The 20,892-nt window shown below is 52.1% G+C and overlaps 1 protein-coding gene and 1 long non-coding RNA gene across 3 annotated transcripts in view; one reads left to right on the top strand and one right to left on the bottom strand.

The window, feature by feature from the left end:
• GRK5 (G protein-coupled receptor kinase 5) overlaps positions 1 to 20,892 on the bottom strand; it is a 211,345-nt gene that overhangs the window by 110,509 nt on the left and 79,944 nt on the right. For both annotated transcript variants that reach the window (XM_015065880.3, XM_027063232.2), the window contains exon 2: positions 3,347 to 3,442. In XM_015065880.3, coding sequence (XP_014921366.3) covers positions 3,347 to 3,442 — 96 coding nt within the window. The remainder of the gene's footprint in view (positions 1 to 3,346; positions 3,443 to 20,892) is intronic.
• On the top strand, positions 14,406 to 20,435 carry LOC113600320 (uncharacterized). Its single transcript, XR_003421327.2, has 2 exons — positions 14,406 to 14,839; positions 19,122 to 20,435. It is a non-coding gene; the product is annotated as an uncharacterized LOC113600320 (long non-coding RNA).

Genomic DNA, 20,892 nt, shown 5'->3' with positions numbered 1-20,892 from the left:
TTTCCAAAGAAGACATCCAGATGGCCAACCAACACATGAAAAGACGTTCAACATCACTCCTCATCAGGGAAATACAAATCAAAACCACAATGAGATACCACCTCACACTTTAGAGTGGCTAAAATGAACGACTCAGGAAACAACAGATATTGGCGAGGATGTGGAGAAACGGGAACCCTCTTGTACTGTTGGTGGGAATGCAAACTGGTACAGCTGCTCTGGAAAACAGTGTGGAGGTTCCTCAAAAAATTAAAAATAAAACTACCCTATGACCCAGCAATAGCACTACTAGGAATTTATCCAAGGGATACAGGAGTGCTGATTCGAAGGGGCACATGCTTTCAAGTGTTTATACCAGCACTTTCAACGATAGCCAAAGTATGGAAAGAGCCCAAATGTCCATCAACTGATGAATGGATAAAGAAGATACGGTGTATATATATATACAATGGAATACTACTCAGTGATGAAAAAGAATGAACTCTTGCCATTTGCAACAACATAGATGGAACTGGAGGGTATTATGCTGAGTGAAATAAGTCAGAAAAAGACAGATATCATATGTTTTCACTCATAGGTGGAATTTGAGAAACTTAACAGAAGACCATAGGGGAAGGGAAGGAAAAATAAATGGCAAACAGAGAGGGAGGCAAACCATGAGAGACTCTTAAATACAGAGAACAAACTGAGGGTTGATGGGGGCAAGGGGTTGGGGGGGAGGGGAAAATGGGAGATGGGCATTGAGGAGGGCACTTGTTAGGATGAGCACTGGGTGGTGTATGTAAGTGATGAATCATGGGAATCTACTCCTGAAGCCAAGACTACCCTGTATACACTGTATGTTAGCTAACTTGACAATACATTATTTTTTAATAAATAAATAAATAAATAAATAAATAAATAAATAAATAAATAAATTCTCTGAGGAAGTGGTCTTGGGGCCTGACTGTGCCCCACAGGGCATTCCTGGTACCACCACCTGTGGGCAGTCTACCCAAAAGCAGAGAAGCAAATGGCTTCCCAAGAACAAGCTTTGCAGGTAAGGCCCCTCCCAAATAAGCCTGGCTCTCACACAGTGACCCCACCTCTCTGCACAGCTCTCCACTTTGAGGGCAGGGGTTCTTACCTCCTATTCAAGCTCTCTCCTCTAAATCAACACCCCAGAAAGGTCTCTTGCATCAGTCCTTTGGCTGTAAGCATGAGTGGGAGCCCCTCCTTGGGCCCACTGAGGAAAACTGGGCTCAGCACCCAGGAAAGACATTCTGGTCTCCGGTGAACTTGCTCACCCTGGACAGGAGAGGGCTTGTCTCCCCAAGGGGGTATGACAACCATGGCAACTGAGGTCTCCACCCCTAGCCCTATTCTCTCCAAGCATAAATTAGCATGAAGAACAAAATGGCCCCTGGAAATAATGGGCCAACTCCAGATAAGCTCTTCCTGTCTTCTCTCTGAAAGCCACTTGGAGTTTAACTGGCAAAACTCTCCCAGCCCCAGGAGATGTGCCCATCTTCTCTCCCACCCTGCCCCATGTGCCCCAAAGGGTGAACATCAAGGGTGAATGTGGCACCCCCAGCACAGGAAGGACCTAGCAGAGTGATGGCTGCTGGGCCTCCCAGAAAGAAAGCTGAAGTGCTAAGGGAGGTGTCCTGGGCTCCTGAGGATAGCTCCAGTGAAGCCCTTTACACATGGTCTCACTTGAGTGGGTTCATGATCATTTCTTTCACCCGAGGAAACAGAGGCTCAGTCAGATTAAGTGACTCGTCAGGGGGCCAGTAGAGAGGGTGAGATTTGAACCCAAGTCTGTCTGGACCCAGAGACCCTGATCCCTTAGGCCAGCTCCACTCACCCTAAGAACACCGTGGGGGTCTGATCTGAGGTAGATCTTGAGGACACTTCCCATGCATTAGCACCCCACCTTCTTCACCTGCTCACATCTGTCTTCATCGGGTACAGGTGGCTTCCTTTCATTTCATAAACACTAATTAAGCGAGCTCCTCCCTCCACGGTGGGCATGCAGGGCACACAGAACAAGCAGTTGTCATCTGCTGTGACAGCAAGGCAGAAGAATCTGGAGGGTGGGCTAAGCGGCCAGGACTAAGCAGCCCTGGGGGGCCATGTAAGTCCCGCCTAGCCTGGGGAACTGGTGGAGGCCAGGCCACATGGAAAAGCCATTCGGAAAAGCTAAGTGGTTTTGAGTGGCCTCACATTTCATAGCAGGCACTGGGCAGTTCACCCACAGCCCTGGACAGAAGTCCCAAGAGCAGCAAGGCCCACAGAGTTCTGGGTGACTGGGCCATCCTCTATCCAGCATTCAATGGATCTCGGTCTAATAAACAGTGGTTAGCACGTCCACAAGCGCTCCGACAGACAGGAGCAGATAAGAAGGCTTCACGCAGTAGGGGCTGGTGTACATGGGGCACACAGGGGAGAAGGGCCAGGGCCCCCACCAGTAAGGAGGAGCCCCACCATGCCCACCCGCTCCGTGGGAGCCCTGTGTCCTCATTTGGTGAGTTTGGCTGTGCCAGCCCCTTAAGAAACAAGGTCCCTCTGCTGTTCGAGGTGCTTTGCTGTGTGGGTGCTGGATAAAGAGTTCTGGGCTGTTACCACTGAACAGGGTGGCCCCTCAGTGAGCACATCAACATCCTCAGCAAGAGCACAGGGAGCCTAGACATTCGCCTCACCCTCAATTCCCAAAGCTTTGCTTGCTGAGGGCAGAGCCCACAGTCTCCAGGAAAGAAGGGTGGAAAGCTATATGTGGGCGCTCAGTGCCAGGCCTGGCCCACCTCCACCACCCTCCTACAAGCTGTGCAACTTTGGGCTGGTTGCAGAACCTCAGTTTTCCCACCCAAGAGATGGAGTAAAAAAAAAAAAAAAAAAAAAAAAAAAACAGTACTTGCAGGGCGCCTGGGTACCTTAGTTGGTTGGGTGTCCGACTTGATTTTGCTCATGTCACGATCTCATGGTTCATGGGATTGAGCCCAGCGTTGGGCTCCAAGCTGACAGCACGGAGCCTGCTTGGAATTCTCTCTCCCTTTCTCCCTCTCTCTCTCCCCACTATCCCCCCTCTCAAAATAAATACATAAACGTAAAAAACAAAACAAAACAGTACTTGCCTCCAAGGGTAATTGGGAGATAATCCTGCCCAGCACACACCAAAGAGTCAATGAGTGTTAGTTCCATCTTTATGTCAATTAGCAAGGATGTCAGCCTGGAGCTCCTATCTGGAATCACTTTGCTGCACTAATTGTTTCGTATTTGACTCACTGTCCAAATGGTTTGGTTGTAAGTGGGCTCCTTGCTCCCCTCCCAGCCCCTTCCCATGCCCCCTCCAGGCAGGGCAGCTTACCTATGGTCCTTCGGAGGTCTTCACACTGGCTGATGTGAGGAAACTTCAGGATTTCCTTCCACTTCTTGCTTTTCCCCTTGCGCTTTCCTCCGCCCCCTGCAGAAATGGGGGGAAAAGATGTCGGACTCAGGTTGGTCTTGTGGAAGGCTCCAGAGCCTGTTTCCCATCCCAGCAAGCCTGTCCACCAGCTCCAGGGGCTGGGAGACAGCCAGGGGGCTCAAGGTCAAGTCAGTGGCACACCCCAAACCCCCCAGGCACACACACTCCCTCCTGGCCAGCATCAAGCCTGTGTGTTCTCCCCACACAGCTCTCCTCAAGCAGCAGGAGCAGACGAGCCCCTCCAGTCATCCGTGCCTGAACCCACACCAGTTGCCCTGTTCTTTCTCCACATCTCCCCCTGCTCTTCAGGCCCCCTGGGTGCCCAGTCTCTGGCGTCAGACTAGACCCCAACCTTCCCACAGCAGGGGCCAGGCCGGCTGGACTTAATATTGCCTTCGGGCTTGGGAAGTCCTTGCGGAATGGATCCACAAGTGAGTGCACTGCAGCCGCCTCACTGCCTCCTTTTGTCCTCTTGTTTCCTGTGGAGAGTCCCGTTCCCCAACTGGAGGCCAGATGTTGGGAACAAGGACTTCAATTTCCACTTGTCTTGTGTACCCCCTTCTTCTCCCTCCCCCACAAACCCCAGGGTCTCAGAGGATGTATACTCAAGGCTGGAAGGACTCCTGAAGGGCCCCATCCTGCCTCGCATCTTCCTCTGTGTGCATGTGCGATGAACACGCACATGCTAGGGATACGCACGTGTGATGGACGTGCATGCATGATCAGCACACGTGCAATGAATCTGCACACACAAGGAACATGCACACGTAATGAACATGCAATAAACACGTGGAGCTGAGTAAGGTACACACTCAGGGCATTCCCACCAACCACACTAGTCTTATCCAAGGGACAGTGGACAGGTGTCCGAACGCTCAGGTATACAAACAGCAAGGGGAGGCACCAACTCTGGCCTGTGTTCCTGAGCCTACCGGCATTTGAGCCTCAGACCTGGAGGCCCCTCTGTGTCTAGTGGCCAGGACCTTCCAGGGACTGAGATGCCATTACTACCATCCACCTCCAGAGTGGCCTTAGATACCACATCACTAAAGATCACATAGCTCTTTAGGTCCCTCAGTATTTTAGGATATTGAGGGCCTCTCACCCTCCTCCATGTAGTCAATACCCCAACACCTGTGGACTTTAGAGCCCAGTTAGAGACACAGGATCTGGGGTAGGGCCTCGGCACCCTGGGCCTGCTCCTTGCTCGGGGTTGGGTGTGCAGCACCTCCAACCTTTAACCCTTCCACAGCGTGCCTGGGCCCCCCTCTCCAACCAGCAAACCAAGGGATACAGAAGGGCTTAGCTTGTGCCCACCCAGGCCCAGTGTGTGCCCCAGGGCTGGCAGGGAGCTGGTCTTAAGGAGTGGGGATCCCCAACTGTCAACCCTGCTGCCCTGGAAAGCTAAGGCCGGGTTCCCCATTAGCAAGTGGGTTGGCTTCTGAGGCTGGGACCAGGACCCCCACCCTGGGGGCTGGGAAATAGGAGAGGGAGCTGATGGTGGGGGTCCTTTCTCTGCTCTCTGCTTGTCCTGTCTTCTTTTCCTCTCAAGCCTCTGCAGAGGGCAAAGGCCTCAGACTCTACAGGACAGAACAAGTGTACATTGGGCATTTGCTGTGGCCAGGCACCATTTGAACATTATCTTGTGTAATCCTCAGAATGTCTCGTTGAGGAAGAGATCACTGTGAGCCACGTCACAGATGAAGAAACAAATATCCAAGGTTGAGCAACTCACCGGCTGACGACCCATCTGACTCCACACTTGCTCTTTCCTCTAACCAGGGTCAACACACATGTGCGCACACTGCAGAGTCCTTCCCCGGGACCCTTCCCTGGACTCTCTGCAGTCCTTACTCTAAATCTACAAGGCAGGACTATTACTGTTCCCCCCTGACAAATAAGGAAACTGAGGCATGGGGAAGAAAGAAGCAAGTGGCTTTCTTTACTGGCTTATTAATAGCAGAGCCAAGGCCCCAACTTGAGTAGACTCTGGACCCCAGGCACTCACCCTCACCCTTCTGTCTGTAAACCTCCCTTTGGGGTACATTGAAAGCCAGGGAAATTCTCAGGGATAAAAAAAAATTGCTGGGGTCAGACCACAGAAGTGATGCAGCATTGAGTAAGAGGAGCAGGAAAGGGGATCTCTCTAGCCGGGGCCCAAGCTTGCAAGCTCTGAGAAAAGACGTCACCCCAGACACCTGCAAACTTGTTCTGCTTGACCCACACATGGCTTGTTTGTTTGCTGTCCACTGAACTAGTTGTCAAGATTTCAAACCACGAGGAGACTTCACATGCAAATCCAGATTTCAGATTTCTCTCCATAACGAAGCATCCCACATGGCAAGAATGGGTTAGAGCTAGGGAACAGCTGCTCCCGTGGACAGGCCGTATGGCCTGCTTGGCCTCTGTAGGGATTAAAATGTGCATCCCCTAGAAAAGGGCCGCCCTCTGGAGACATCAGCAAAGTCAGATGCTCCCATCTCAGCCCCCACCAGGCTGGGAGGTCAAAAGGGGCCATTAGAACAAGAACTAAGTCCTTGTCCTTTCCTATTCCTGCACACTCGCTCCCAGATCTGGCTGGAAGAAAGCACATTTGTGTGTGTACGATAAAATATACACAACATGAAATGTGCCATCTTACCCATGATTAGGTATACGGTCCAATGGCACGGATACATTCACATTGTTATGCAGCCATCACCACCATCCACCTCCAGAACTCTTTCATCACCCCAGACTGGAACTCGGGACCTATTAAACACTAGCTCCCTCCTCCCCCCAGCCCCTGGCAGACACCATTCTACTTTCTGTCTCTGTGAATTTCACTCCTCCAGTGAAATCACACAGTATATCCACTTGTGACTGGCTCATTGTACTTAGTGTAATGTACACGAGGTTCGTTCATGTTGCGGCGTGTGTCAGATTTCATTCAGTTTTTAAGACCAAATAACATCCCATTGTGTGTAGGTACCACATTTGGTTTATCCATTCCATCCATTTTTTTAAATTTTTTTTACCATTCATACATTTTTGAGAGACAGAGAGAGACAGAGCGTGAGTGGGGGAGGAGCAGAGAGAGGAGACACGGAATCCGAAGCACACTCCAGGCTCCGAGCTGTCAGCACAGAGCCTGACATGGGGCTCAAACCCACGAACTGTGAGATCACAACCTGAGCTGAAGTCAGACGCTTAACCGACTGAGCCACCCAGGCGCCACCAACCATTCATCTACTGATGGACACTTGGGTTGTTCCCACCACTTGGCTTTTGTGATCGGTGCTACTATGGATATCTGAGTCCCTGCTTTTAACTCTTTGGGGTATATGTCCAGGAGTGGAATCACTGGGTCATATTGTAGTTCCACTTTTCTGCAGAACTGATGAAGTCTTCTGGACAGTACAGATCACCAGGCTATACTGCATCAGGCTGTCTCCCAACTCTCTGTGATCAGAACCCAGGGATGTGACTTCTGGAAAGGCCCATCCCCCTACCCCCCACCAGGTGATTCTCAAGTGGCCAGTGTATGGAAACCAGGAGACTATTTTACATGCATATACGTGTGTGTGTGTGTGTGTGTGTGTGTGTGTGTGTGTGTGTGCATAGTTCTTACGGATTAATTGAACCATTAGGAACATTAACCCAGACTCATTCATTCACTCAACCAATATATGTTGAACATCTACTAGAAGGAGCTGGGACAAGAGACACAGGGTGTCACCATCTTGGGGCTTCCAACCTAGCAAGGAAGACAGACATCAAAGGCTTTATTTCAGTGGCTCGAAGCGGGGGGACAACTTTGTCCTCTGGGGGACAACCGGCAATGTCTAGAGATATTTTTGGTCGTCACAGCCGGGGTGGGGGTGCTACTGGCATCAGGTAGGCAGAGGCCAAGAACGTGGTTGAGCACTGTACAATGCGTGAGGCAGCCCCCCCACAACGGAGCGATCTGCCCCAAAATGTCAATAGTGCTGAGGTAGAGACACACTGCTTTATTTAACAAGCATTTGGACCAGCACTCAGAAGGGCAGGGTTTGGGGGAGACATGTTTGGGGCAACATGTCGCTGAAGCTGGAGTTAGGAAGGGAGGGGGTACCACCCAGGGAGCTGTCCCGGGCCAAGGGGGCAGACCTTCCGGCCCATGTGGGGCTCCTTTACTCCTAAGGAGTAGGAGCCCCCAGAACAGGGCAGGGACTGTGGTAGGCAGAATAATGCTCCCCAAAGTGTCACCTGAACATGTTAGCCTATATCACAAAGGGGAACGAATATTACAGATGGAATTAAGGATAACAGTGGGAACATTATCTCAGGTGGTCTCGGTGGACCCAGTGTAATGGTTAGAGTCCTTACATGTGGAAGAGGGGGAAGAAGAGTCAGTTTAGAGCCATGCTGTGTGAGAAAGACCAGAAAGCCACTGCCGGCTTTGAAGACGGAAGGGGCCACGAGAAGGCGGGTGGCCTCTAGAAACCACAAAAGGCAAGAAAACAGATTCTCCCTGGGAGCCTCCAGAAAGAACGGAGCCCTGCCCACACCCTAGTTTTAACCCAGTAAGACCCATGTCAGACTTCTGACCTCCTGAAATGTAACTCATTAATTGGTGTTCTTTTAATCCATTGGGTTTGTGGTATTTGTTACAGCGGCGAAAGGAAACTAATCCAGGGACGCTCTGGCCATTAGGGGTGTCCCCCTAAATGGCCACTGGGATCCTGAACTCACCTGGCCTCCAGTTCCTTGGACACAAACCCTGCCCCTCCATAACTCAAAGAGGTTGCCACTTCCAGACAAATAGTTAGCTCTTACGTGTGCTGCTGGGTTATTAGATGACATATTTGATGACTGAAGTGTCAATACTCTATTGTTTCAGTCAGACCTGACTGTCTCTCAGGACCCTGAGGTGGTAAGGCCCAACACCCTGCTGCAGAAGTTCCTTGCGTGTCCTGGCCCTGTGACCCCAGCTGCCCCAGGCCCACCTCCCTGCTTGGGAGGATGTCAGGCCTACAGGGAGCTAAGGCCACCACCTCTCCACTACTCAGGGCCCAGCCAGGCCCCAGCAGCTGGGATGGCCAGTTCCCAGGCCTGCCCATCAACCATTGCTCATCTGTTCTCCTTGACCAGTTTCAAAGCCCTTCACCATGTGGTCACAGTCTTTCCAAGCTTTATTTCTCTCCCTGCCATTGCTCTCGGGACCTTTGTACTCACTGTTCCTTCTGGCAGTAACATCTCCTGCCTACCTACTGTGTAAATGACTTTCATCCATGCTTCAAGTCTTAACGCAGGCATTCGGCTCCAAGGCTTCCTATGCACCGTATGGCCATCCAGGAGGGCCTTCTCTGACCTCAGTAGCTGAAGTGGGGCCCATTCTCTGCCTTCACCACTGCCATTAAACTGTGTTTGGGAGGCCCTGGTCAGTTGGGCAGCCTGTCTCTCTTGCACACACTCATCAGCTGACGGATTCACTTATCTGTCCCAACAGATTCACTTGTTCTCCCAACACATTAAGCACATTTTCACTGACGGGTCCAACCTGTATGTGTGAAGTTACTACCAGATTTCCAGGACTAGCCCCAGCTCTTACCAGTACCTGACATCTTCCTATTTAGTGATTTACTTGCCAATCCTTAGTCTCCCTGTTTGAAGGAAGACCATGGTGGCAGAGACCTTGGTTTCTCTGCTCTCTGTTGCTCTCTCCTTGGCCCACTGTGGATGTGCAAACAGTATTTGCCAAGCAGATGCAAGCATTGTCCCTGTGACCTCTGCATGCATCATCCTCTCCCCCATGACCCCACAGGAGAAGTTCCTGACCCCTCCACCTGCTGAAGCCCGCTCTTTCTTCAAGCCCCAGCCAGCTGTCCCTTCTAGGGCTGCCCTTGAGAGGAAGACTCCCCGCCCCCCAACTTGCCAGGCCTACAGCCTACTCCCAGTTCGGCCCAGACCTATTCAGTGTCCCTCCGGGGGGTGGGGCACCTAACACAATGCCTGGTTAATCACAAGCTTTCATTAAGTTAGGATGAATGACTGGGTAAATGAATGTTTGCCGGAATAAATGACAATGTCCACCCCACCCTACCCCCAGCAGTCTGAGGTTAGCACTGAACTGGGTTCTGTGTGTTTGGTGTTCACTAAGGTGGCATTAGCCCCATTTCACAGATGAGAAGCCAGAGGCTCAGGGAGAGGAATTAATGGGATCAATGAATGAACTCCCAGCCATTTCCTGTCTTGAGCAGCTTTGGGTTTTATTTGCTTTACCATCTGACCCACTGCTGCTCATAGTTTATCTTTCATGTGCCAGAAACAATCAGTGAACTGGACATGGTCCCTGCCCTCAGGGACATCCAGTTCATTCCAGGCTTCAAAGAGCAGAGACCATGGGGGTGGCCTGGCAGGCGGGGGGTGGGGGGGGTGGGGCGCGGTGGGGAGCAGCTCCAGCTGGGAAGGGGATGGCAGCAACAGGGACCAGGGGGCCAGACAGGAAGGGGAAGAGGCCAAGATGCTGGGGGACATGGGCTGAAGTCTGCCAGCCCACGGTTCTGAGGAAAAGCACCAAAGGATCAAGTTGGCAGGTCTTGATCCTGGAACGGGAAAGAGTTTTGCCTTTTCTCAAGGCAAAGCCTGGAGAAAGGTGGGCAATGGGAAGATGGGAGTCTTCTCTGACTCTGGACCTCACCCCCAACTGGCCCCATAGGAGGGAGGGGGCAGCTTGCAGGAAGGAAATTGCTTAGCAAATCATTGCTGCTTTCTCTAGTCCCTAGCGTCCCCCTCCACTGCCAGCTATGGCCTCACACAGGTGTACCCGGGGCAGGGGGGGCGGGGGAGGGTGCAGCTAAGGGAAGTGTGATAAGGGGGCGGCAGGGCAGGAGAGAGGCAGCCAACAGAGAGGGCTGGGGGGCTCCTCTGGCAGGAGGGCAAGTCTTAGCAGGGAGTGGAGTGTGGGACTTGGGGACAAAAGGCAAAGTAATAGTGGCTCCCATGTCTTAAGCATGGGCCACGCACTCATTTCTTGTGCTCCCATGGATACCCCCAGGGAACAATAAAAGGATCACCCCAAATAAACTGCCACAAGAGAGCTGTCACTATGGGGGAAGAAGCTGGCCTACTGTTATTCTTGTTGCTTGTACTGTGCCAGAGGGAGGTATTTGTGCCCTGAGAGCAGAGGACCGAGAGAAGACAGCACTGAGAACGAGAGGGGGCAGAGCAAGGTGGACCCATGTCTACTCCGGGGGGTGGGGGGAAGGGTATGGAGGAGGGCTCTGGCTCTGTGGCAGCTGGATCCCAGCGATGACAGCTTCTGAGCAATGAGGAGCCTCCAGCCCCGTGGCCAGACAGGCACAGCCGAATGGAACTGCCAGCAGAGGCTCCTCCTCCGAAGGACACTGACAAAACCAGCGGCGGCAGTGACCCCGATGGTCTGTGATCTCGTTGGCTGGACTCCTTCGGGCCCTGGAGCATCTCTTCCCATCCTTGGAAGGAAGTGGGACAGACCTCTGCAAAACAACTGGCCCTGGAATTCTCATTAACCTTATGGTATGATATATTTGATCCGGAAAGTGAAGCAACGTGACACTTCCTGTGCTCTTGGGGTCAGGGGACAATCAGCTATGACATCATCGCACTTAATTCTCACATCAAGTCCATGAGGCAGGTCCTGCTACGGAACCCCTTTTGCAGGTGAGAAAACAGTCTCAGAGAGGCAAAAACCTTGCCTTAAATCACTCAAGCGGCCGTGTCACAACCTGAGCCAGGAGCCAGGTGCCAGACTCTCAGTCTAAAGTTCTTTCTTCCCTGCTGACCAACGAGCAGTTCATCAGGGGAAGCTTCCATGCATTTGGTGGAAAAACCTTCCTTCATGCCCTTGAATCTGAGGTTGAGTGTGGCTCTTGGACTGGCAGCATCAGCATCACTGGAGAATTTGTTAGAAATGCAGATTCTCGGGCCCCACCCTAGACCTATTGACTCAGAAACTCTGGGAGTGCACCCAGCAGCCTGTGTGTTAATGAGCCCTCCAGGTGATTCTGATGCTCAGTCAAGCTTGAGAACCACTGCCCTAAATTCAGAGAAAGTCCCTGAACATCACATGGGACATGGGAGATGGAACAACTCTCTCTGGGAATTTCTCTCTCTAAAAAAGGATTTGAAGAGACACAGCAAAGTTGGGACAAACCACCAAAAGTGTTCCTCCCAGCCCCCATATTCAGTGATCCTGGGATCTGCCTGACAAGCACCGAGGTCCCTGCAACCTGCCTGACTTGAATCAGCTTGAGCCACTTACCAGGTCACCAGCCAGGGCGAGAGGCAAACTGTACAAGGGCCCTCCTGTTTCCAACGTGCTCAGTGCTGGCCCATAAGGGTCCAGGTGGGGGAGCCAGTCTCAGGGAACCCTATTCCATGCCCCCAGGCCATGGCCTGGCTCCTAACAAGCTGGACAGGACCCCCCACAAATCCCTCCTGTACCAACAGTAAGTACACATTTCCCCTACCATGTGCCTCTGCATTCTGACAGCCTCTGGACCTTGACTGTTCTACGGATCCCAGAGAGGAGTGAACCACCTCTGGAGACGGGCTTGCTGGGGTCCAGAGAGGACCTGATGTGTTTCGAGGGCTCTGAGGAGGGAGAATATTTTCCCACAGAGTATGTTCCTCTAGGAAAGACTTGTCAATTCAAATCGAAAAACAGTATTGGTGAATACAGTTCCAGCCAAGGTTAGCAGGAAGAGAGACTCATTTGAGTTGACCTGCAAAGGGGATTGTTACCAGGATCATGGGGGCCTCTAAGAATCCAAGGAAAGGCAGCCAAGAGCAGCTGGGTTTTGGGAATAAGAAGGCCATGGAGACATGGAGAAGCTGGGGCTGGGGTGTCTGCCCCTCACTCCACCAGCTGCCCCTCTGCAGACCATACCAGGCTCACTCACCGCCTTGCACAGGCCCAGCTGGCCACTGGTGTACAATGAAGAATTTGGCCTTTGTCTCTGGTTCCTGGATGGTGACCTCTAAGTCCTTGGAATTTTCCAAGTGACAGAATGGCATTTTTATTCATGCGGGGCCCCCAAAACCATACCAGAGTCTATGCTAACAAGATGGCTCAAGGTGGGGCTGACCACGCCAGAATGACCAACCATATGATCGGGTAGGTTCTGAGCCTGGTTATACTATCCAGGGAGAGATGAGCAACTGGAGATTGGGCTCAACCCCATGGCCAACGATTCCATCACTCCCGCCTAAGTAATGAAACCCCCGGTAAAAGCTCTAGGCACCAGGCTCAGGTGAATCCGCCGGCTGCTGCTGGGAAAGTGATGCGTCTCCTGCAGACCTTGCCCTATGCATCTCTCACGTTTGCTGGTTTGGATGTGTCCTTTTGCTCTAACAACATTGTAAGTAAAGTGATCTGAGGTCTGTGAGTCATTCTAGTGAATTATCAGCCTGAGGGGGTGAGAGAATCCCTGAATTTGTAGCCTGCCGGTCAGAAGTGCGTGCAGCCCGGGACCCCCAAACTTGCTGCTGGGGTCTGAAGGGAGGTCAGTCTCTGGGACTGTGCCCTTCATCTGTGCAGTCTGTGCTAAAACTCTGGGGTAGTTAGTATCAGAAATGTATTGTAGCTGTCTGGGAATGCAAGCTGGTGCAGCCACTCTGGAAAACGGCATGGAGGTTCCTCAAAAAACTAAAAATAGAACTACCCTACAACCCAGCAATTGCACTACTAGGCATTTATCCACGGGATATGGGTGTGCTGTTTTGAAGGGACACATGCACCCCCATGTTTATAGCAGCACTATCAACAATAGCCAAAGTATGGAAAGAGCCCAAATGTCCATCGATGGATGAATGGATAAAGAACATGTGGTATATATATACAATGGAGTATTACTCGGCAATCAAAAAGAATGAAATCTTGCCATTTGCAACTACGTGGTTGGAACTGGAGGGTATTCTGCTAAGTGAAATTAGTCAGAGAAAGACAAAATCATATGACTTCACTCCTATGAGGACTTTAAGAGACAAAACAGATGAACATAAGGGAAGGAAAACAAAAATAATATAAAATCAGGGAGGGGGACAAAACAGAAGAGACTCATAAATATGGAGAACAAACTGAGCGTTACTGGAGGGGTTGTGGGAGGGGGGATGGGCTAAATGGGGAAGGGGCACTAAGGAATCTACTCCTGAAATCATTGTTGTACTAGATGCTAACTAATTTGGATGTAAATTTTAAAAAATAAAAAATAAAATTAAAATTCAAAAAAAAAAAAGAAAGAAATGTATTGTAGCTGTCAAGGACCCCGAGTCCTTAGGTCCCCCTGGCCTGGCTCACCACCTGCCTCCCAGAACCCTGATTCTTTTAATGTTTATTTATTTTTGAGAGAGAGAGAGACAGAGCATGAGTGGGATAGGGGCAGAGAGAGAGGAAGACGCAGAATCTGAAGCAGGCTCCAGGCTTTGAGCCATAAGCACAGAGCCTGATGCGGGGCTCGAACTCGCCAGCCGTGAGATCAGGCCATGAGATCATGACCTGAACCGAAGTCAGACGCTTAACCGACCGAGCCACTCAGGTGCCCCCAGAACCCTGATTCTAAAGTCCCGGTCACAGGTCATGGGCCAGCCTAGACTCTGCACAATCCACTCAGTTCTGGCCCTTGCGGAAAGGAGGCCCCGGGGCAAGAAGGCAGGCTGGCCAAGCAGCAGACCTCCCTGGGGCTCGGGCTCAAACGTTCGGAACAGAAGCCCCCACGGCAGCAGTGCCAGACATCACCATAGGCGGGCTGGGCAAGACCACAGAAGCAACCACCCTCACTTCTAGAACATTTGGGTGCTGCCGGTTGAAGGCACGGGCCGTGGCGGGAAGGAGCGCAGGCTTCAGGAGCCCCCAGATTCCCACTGGGGCCCCTTCTTCCTCCTGCTGCCACAAGGTCTTCCCTCCAGCGGATGACCTGTGGGCTGCTGGGGGCCACAAGGCTTGGAGAAAGTCAGCATTATGCTAACGCAAGGGACTAAACCTGTTAGAAATCCGAATTATGTGGTAAAGCAGGTCTTTACAACACTTAGGGGGTGCGGGGAGCATGAAAAGTGGAGGAGCCTCTCTCGAAGCACTTTGATCAAGGTCTGGGAAGTTCTCGAGTATCCTGGTGACTGTACGTGGGAAGGATCTCTCTCTGTGTTCCCAGCACAAGAGGCCCATGACTCACCCACTCTTGGCCAGTCAAGTGGAAGGTAGTGTTACAATTTCACCTGTGACGTCTGTGGGGCTAAAGAATCTGTTCAAGTCCTTTCTACCCAGGTGAGCTTTCAAGACTCGGTTTCCAAAGCACTGCCGGCAGGACTGGCTTTCCAGAAAATGCCACCACGGGGAGGCTGGGAGTGTTCTCAGAGGCCACGGGCAAAGCGGAGGAGGCCGGTTTTTCTGATAAGGTAGGTTACCCCTGCGTCTGCTGCCTCCTACCCTTGCCCTCCCAGCACTGATATTTCTGTCCCATCCAGCCGGGCCTGGCCACCTTTGCCACCACCAGAGCGGCCCCCTGGCTGAAGCTGATGAGGCGGGTGTGCAGCATCTCACTGGTTCAAAGGCTCTTTTCATCCGGCCCCAAACAAGGCAACTTCCAATTATAGGACCCAGCTGGGCCCCGCAGCACTTGCGTGGTCTCTGCCTCAGGGCGCCCTCCTCTGTGAAGTTTCTAGATGCCTCCTGCCCTCAGTTCCTCCACTACCACACTGTCCCAAAGGGCTGGAGCTGGGAGGTCAGGATCTGGTGGTGCCGGGGACAGGGTGGGTGGAGATGCCCCGATAACTACCCGCTGATTGGAATGTTTGGAGGAAAATGTAACCTGGGGCCGCCAAAGGCATCTCTGACCCAGAATCTCCTGAGATGAGACTGTGCCGTTCACGGCCCCTCAGGAAGCATCACGGAGCCTAGGGTCTTCGAGCGTGTTCTGCACCTTCCTAGCTGGCATAGGACCCCCAGGGGTGGGCCAGAGGGGGAAGCAGTGGTGGTGGGGGGGGGGGGGCACTGAGCCTCTCCCCGCCCAAGGCCGCTAGCTTTCCACGGCCCGACACAACCAGCAGCGTCACCACCCAGCGGACACTGACCCTTCTTATCACTCCAGAGACCTAAGGGATAGGCCCAGAAGGCAGGCTTGAGCCCAGGCTCCGTTCAAAAGGTTGCCAGTCTGGTGCAGGTGCAGCCAGCCCAAGGAGCCACCTGCCCAGAGTCAGCGAAGAGAGAAGGCAGAGAGACTGAAGGCCTTTCCAGGCCCTGTTAACCCGCCTGGGAGCTGAGCTCAGCTGCTTAGCTGGGGGCTCCCTTTGTTCAGGGGACTCCCCGCCCGCACCAGGAAGGCGGGCAAAAACCACGGTGGGCATTCGCACACCCCAGGCCCGGAGGACGTGGGGAGGCAAACACCCACAGTTATCCGACCCCAGAACGTCTCTCCGAGCCGCAGCTGCAGCCGCGAGAACCTGAAACGTCCAGCATGCCCTTGAACGGAAGTGCAGTGTGGAAGTGGCATGAAACACGGAGGGTGGCACAAGCCACGTGGGGCCTGTGGCCTGTGGGCAGGTCCCAGCACCTCCGGGCCCCCCTCACGGCCTCACCACAGTGGGGTTTCCAGAGAAGAAAAACCTCAGCCACCACCAGAAGGATCCCACAACCTCAAATTAGGAAAACCCAAACCAACACCAGGCCTGGTAAACGGTAGCCATGGGGACAGGGAGACATGGCCCCTCTCCAGCTCACTGAGCCTGCGAGAAAGGAGGCCGCTGGTGTGGCTTTGGCAGGGCGGGGAGGCAAGGGCACAGGCCCTCCTAGGAAAGCTTGCTGCTGAGGGCGGGGCGGAGACTGGGCCACCTCGACCAAAGGCTGCCGCCCCTGAGTGACAGCTGGGCTGTGGATCAGGGACTCGCATGCGCACTGCCTCGAGGCTTCCTCACTGCGATGTGATACATGGGTACTTATCTGTCACCTGCACTGTCACCTGAGCCATGCCACACAGCGGCTACGTGGTCTCGCTAAGTCACTCGGTGTTTTCTCTGGCAGAGGATGAGGCTGCTATGCCATTGTTTGGCTGGGTTAAGAATCAGAGCTAAGCGTGCAAAGTTCTCAGCATAGAGTAGGGGCTCACTAAATGCAGCCATGATCACCAACCTCCAACATCAACATCACCATCATCACCACCACCATTATCATTGTCACCATCCCTACAACCACCATCCCCACGAAGCCATCACCACCATCACCATCACTAACAAGAATGCCCTCCTCCCCCCTAACATGGCCGCTGCCACCACCAGCATCGTCACCACCACCCAGTTGCCCACCACTGCCACCATCAACACGCTATCTACATGACTTGTGTCGATAACAGAACTGAGAACACGGAGTGGGCCAGGGACAGACAGCAGGTCTCAGGCCCAGGTCTTTCTTCTGACTCCAAGTGCAGCCATCTGTCCATGCTACCACTCCTCCCCCAACACACACACACACACACACACACACACACACACACACACACACACAACTTCCCCATCAGCAGGATGTCAGCATCTATCCCATGTCTGTCAGAGGGTACCACAGGGAAATCATGCCTCCATGATATGGACCCATTTCCTCTCTGACCTCACCTGCCCCGACTCCCTCCCTCACACCACACTCTGCTCAAAATCCTCAGATGCCCTGGGTACCTTCCCACCTGAGGACCTCTGCTCTAGCTCAGGAGTCCGCAAACATCTTCTGTAAGGGCCACATGGAGTCTCTGGGTCACAGACAATCTGTGAACAAACAGGCTGTGTTCCAATACAACTTTATTACAAAAGCAGACAGCAGACTGGATTTGGCCCCAGGGTCTTAGTTTGCCTGAATTTCTCTGTTCTTGCTGTTCCCTTTGCCCGGAACCCTTTTACTTTTTCATTTGTGTTACACCCATAACCTTGTAGCATTCTGTGTGGCTCCTTTATTCTGTCCATTGTTTGTCACCTATCTCTGCCCCTCCTTCCACTGGAATGTAGGCTTCATGAGGGCAGGAATCGTGTTTTATTCCCTGCTATTTCCCAAGCACCTCGAACAGTGCTCGACACATAGTAAAGGCTCAATAAATCATTTATAAGTAGATGGATAGACAGAGAGGCAGGGCCAGAAGAGAAGAGATGGTTTCCAAATGGACTTCAAAACAAACAAACAAACAAACAAAAAACCATACCACACACCATAGCCTTTTCTGAGCTTGTGTTTTCCTCCCTCAAAATGGGAATCCAGCTGCCTTCCCTGGGAGGGGGCAGGGTGCAGACAGCCTCTCCTGCCCTTCCCCTCAGTTATGTCAGCTCTCCCAACCCTGAACTTAGAGCCCCTTCTCCATGGGCAGCGCAGAAAGGCAGGGTGGGGGCTCTCATCAAATGGGCAGCGTGGGACTTCTGATGCCTCTGTCCGTGGCCTGAGTGGCCCCAGACCACCTCGCCAACCTCTCTGGGCCAGTTTTCTGATTTGGAAAACATCCAGAAGCCCTTTGTAAGGGTCAGACAGAGCACATGCTTAAAACCCTAGCGCCGCACCAGGTACCAGGTAGGCACTAACATGATTTAAACCCTGCCGCCCCCCATCCTGGCCCCCCCAGACCTCCCCTCCCCTCCCTGGGGCTTTCCACTGTTTGCTCCATTCCTCTGTGTCTCTTCAGGGCTTGAGAGAAATTTCCTTCAAGTGAAAGCAGACACCTCATCCTCTTGCAAACACTGATGACCTTCTTAAAAATGTCCTTTCCAAGGAAAACCATATTTCAAATGTATTCTGGGGCTTACTACACTTTGTCCACACCGGTTTTCACAGTTGAGAAAGTTTGGCCACAAAAACTAACTTTTCACTGCAAAAGTAATCCTCTTCTCTCAGCAAAGCCCAAATTTGGTTACTTTTGTCTTCACTATGTTTTCTTTCGGTTAAGGAAGAGAAAGGCTGGGTGGGGGGGGAAGAGGGGGGTGTGAGCTGACCCCGGAGAAAAGCCACTGGCAGCTGTAAGTTGGCTCCAGCGGCCCAGCTGTGGCTATTTTGTTGGAGAAATAAACAGGACTATTTGCTCATGAAAAAAATGCCCCAGTTTTTCATACGATATTCATAAAAATATTTGCATTTCCCTGTGAGTAATAATTACTTCTGCTGCCCCCAGAATTTTTGCATCACCTACCTAAAAGAAGCTGAACAGATCCTTTAGAAAGCCCTCCCAATCATTATCCATCCAGCGACCTGGGTATGCTGTGGTGTAGATACAACTGCCCATATAGGGCTGGGAGGTCTGAGGTACAAAGAGGAAAGGGAGGGCCAGGCCCTGGTCTGAGTGCTCCATTTTCTCTGAGCCTTAGGACACCACAGCAAAGTTGATTTACTGTGCACATGAGGAAACAAGCCCAGAGAAGCCAAGTATCTGGCCCAGGTTCACACAGCCGCTAAGTGGCTAAGCTGGGACTTGAACCCGAGAATGCCTGGTTCTTAACTCCCAGCCCACGAGGCTGATGTGGAGTTCTCTCAAGAGACACATGAGAACTGACCCCTCAGAACATTCCCCCAAAGCCTGAGGCCACAGAAGCCCAAAATTGGTACAGCACAGAGACAGCTACAGAGAAAAGAGTTTCCAACGCAGAGATGAAGTCTCCCAAACTGGGGTCCAGGAGAGAGTTCTTGATTCCCATCTACCTTCATCCGTGCTTCCTCCCCCAGCTTCTCCCTCTTGGCAGACGGCACCACCATTCATACAGGCACTGAGGCCAAAAACCTATGTGTCGTTTCTCATTCCATCCTCCTCCTGGCCTCTATGGTAAGCAGCCTCCAAGATGGCCCAGTGATTCTTGCCTCCTGGTATTCATAGCCTGCATGGTCCCCTCCCATACTGAACCTGTGTAATCAACAGGATGTGGCAGAAGTGATGACTCCGAGGCTAGGTCATGAGAGTCAGTGTGCCTTCCTCCCTGCTCTCTTGGATCACTCTCGTGAAGGGCACTTGTGCAGACCTATGAAGAGGCTCATGTGGGGAGGAGCTGAGACCTCCTACAGACAGCCAGCATTAATTTACCAACCATGTGAACGAGCCCCCTTGGAAGTGGAGCCTCCAGCCCCATTCAAGCCTTCGGATGATGGCAGCCCCAGCCGACATCTTGTCTGCAATCGCATAAAAGACCCTGAGTGAGAACCACCCAGCTAAGTCGCTCCCAAATTTCTGACCCACAAAAACATGAGACAACAAATGTTTGTTGTTCTAAACTGCTAAGTTTAGAGCAATTTGTTACACAAGTACAGTTAACTAACACTGCCTTCTGCCTGCAACCATCCATCAAGTCCTATGGATTCTACTTCTAAATGACGTATTGACTCTGCCATCTCCCTTCTCCTCCACGGCCACTGCCACGGGCCAAGCCACCATCACATCTCATAGGATGACTGCAGACTGGCCTCTCTGACTCCATCTGGTTTCTGCCTGACCCATTGCAGCCTGTAGCATTCTACAAATGCAAACTACTTCCAGTTCCTCCAGTGGCTCCCCGTGGCCCACGGGATGAAACCTGAACTCTTTGCCATGAGCCATAAGGCCCTTCAGGCCAAAGCCCACCTGCCTCCCTTCCCTGGCCTCATCTCCTGGTCCACTCTGCTCCAGCTGCACTGGGCTGTCTTTTGTTTCTCATATACATCAGCTCTCCCCACTCGGAGCCTATGTCCTGGCTGTTTATTTGGCCTGAAACACTCTTCCCATCGCCCTACCTTCACTTTCCAGCTGAGAAATCACCTCCTCAGAGGGGTCTTCACTGATCACCCTGTCATGATTCCCCATCAGTACTCCCCATCGCTACGTCTTGTGGATTCCCTTTACAAACTATAATGACCTGAAATTAGTTTATTCATTTATCTATTAATCCTGCTTATTACCATCCACTCCTCTCTATCCCTTAGGCTACTTTTTTGGAAGCTGGCACCATGACTGTACCCAGTGCCTGGCACCAAGCAAGTATCCAATAAAATGTTGTTAAATGAATGAATAAATGCATTTCCTGTCTTAATGTGATCCCAGAAAAATCCCCTGTCGTTTGAGACCTTGGAATCTCCATCAAGGAAACCATTAACTAACTAGCCATGAGAGCCTTCCCCTCTCTGGGCCTCAGTTTCTCCAGACAAGGAGCTGGGTGGAGGAGTTCTCAGGTCCTATGGGTCCTTGTGATGGATCTGAAAGCAGTAAAGCCACATTCTGGGGATGTCTGTGTGCTCCCGGAAGCAACCAGAGGGCCTCACCTTGGGGTCTACAGAGCCGGCACTTTGTCCTTAAAGATCAGCTCAAGGCAGCATCTCTGTGGAAAGAACTGTTTCCTTTAGAGGATATGTAAATTCTTGACCCAGTAAAGTTCATGGGCTACTTCCACCAGGAGCACACTGTACCTGAGAATGAACCATGAGCCTGAACCATGAGCCCAGGAACCACCTGTGTTCCCTGCAAGGACCTGAG

This window comes from Acinonyx jubatus, chromosome D2, assembly GCF_027475565.1.
Source record: "Acinonyx jubatus isolate Ajub_Pintada_27869175 chromosome D2, VMU_Ajub_asm_v1.0, whole genome shotgun sequence".
Lineage (NCBI taxonomy): Eukaryota > Metazoa > Chordata > Mammalia > Carnivora > Felidae > Acinonyx > Acinonyx jubatus.
This window is presented reverse-complemented; position numbering and strand designations above follow the sequence as displayed.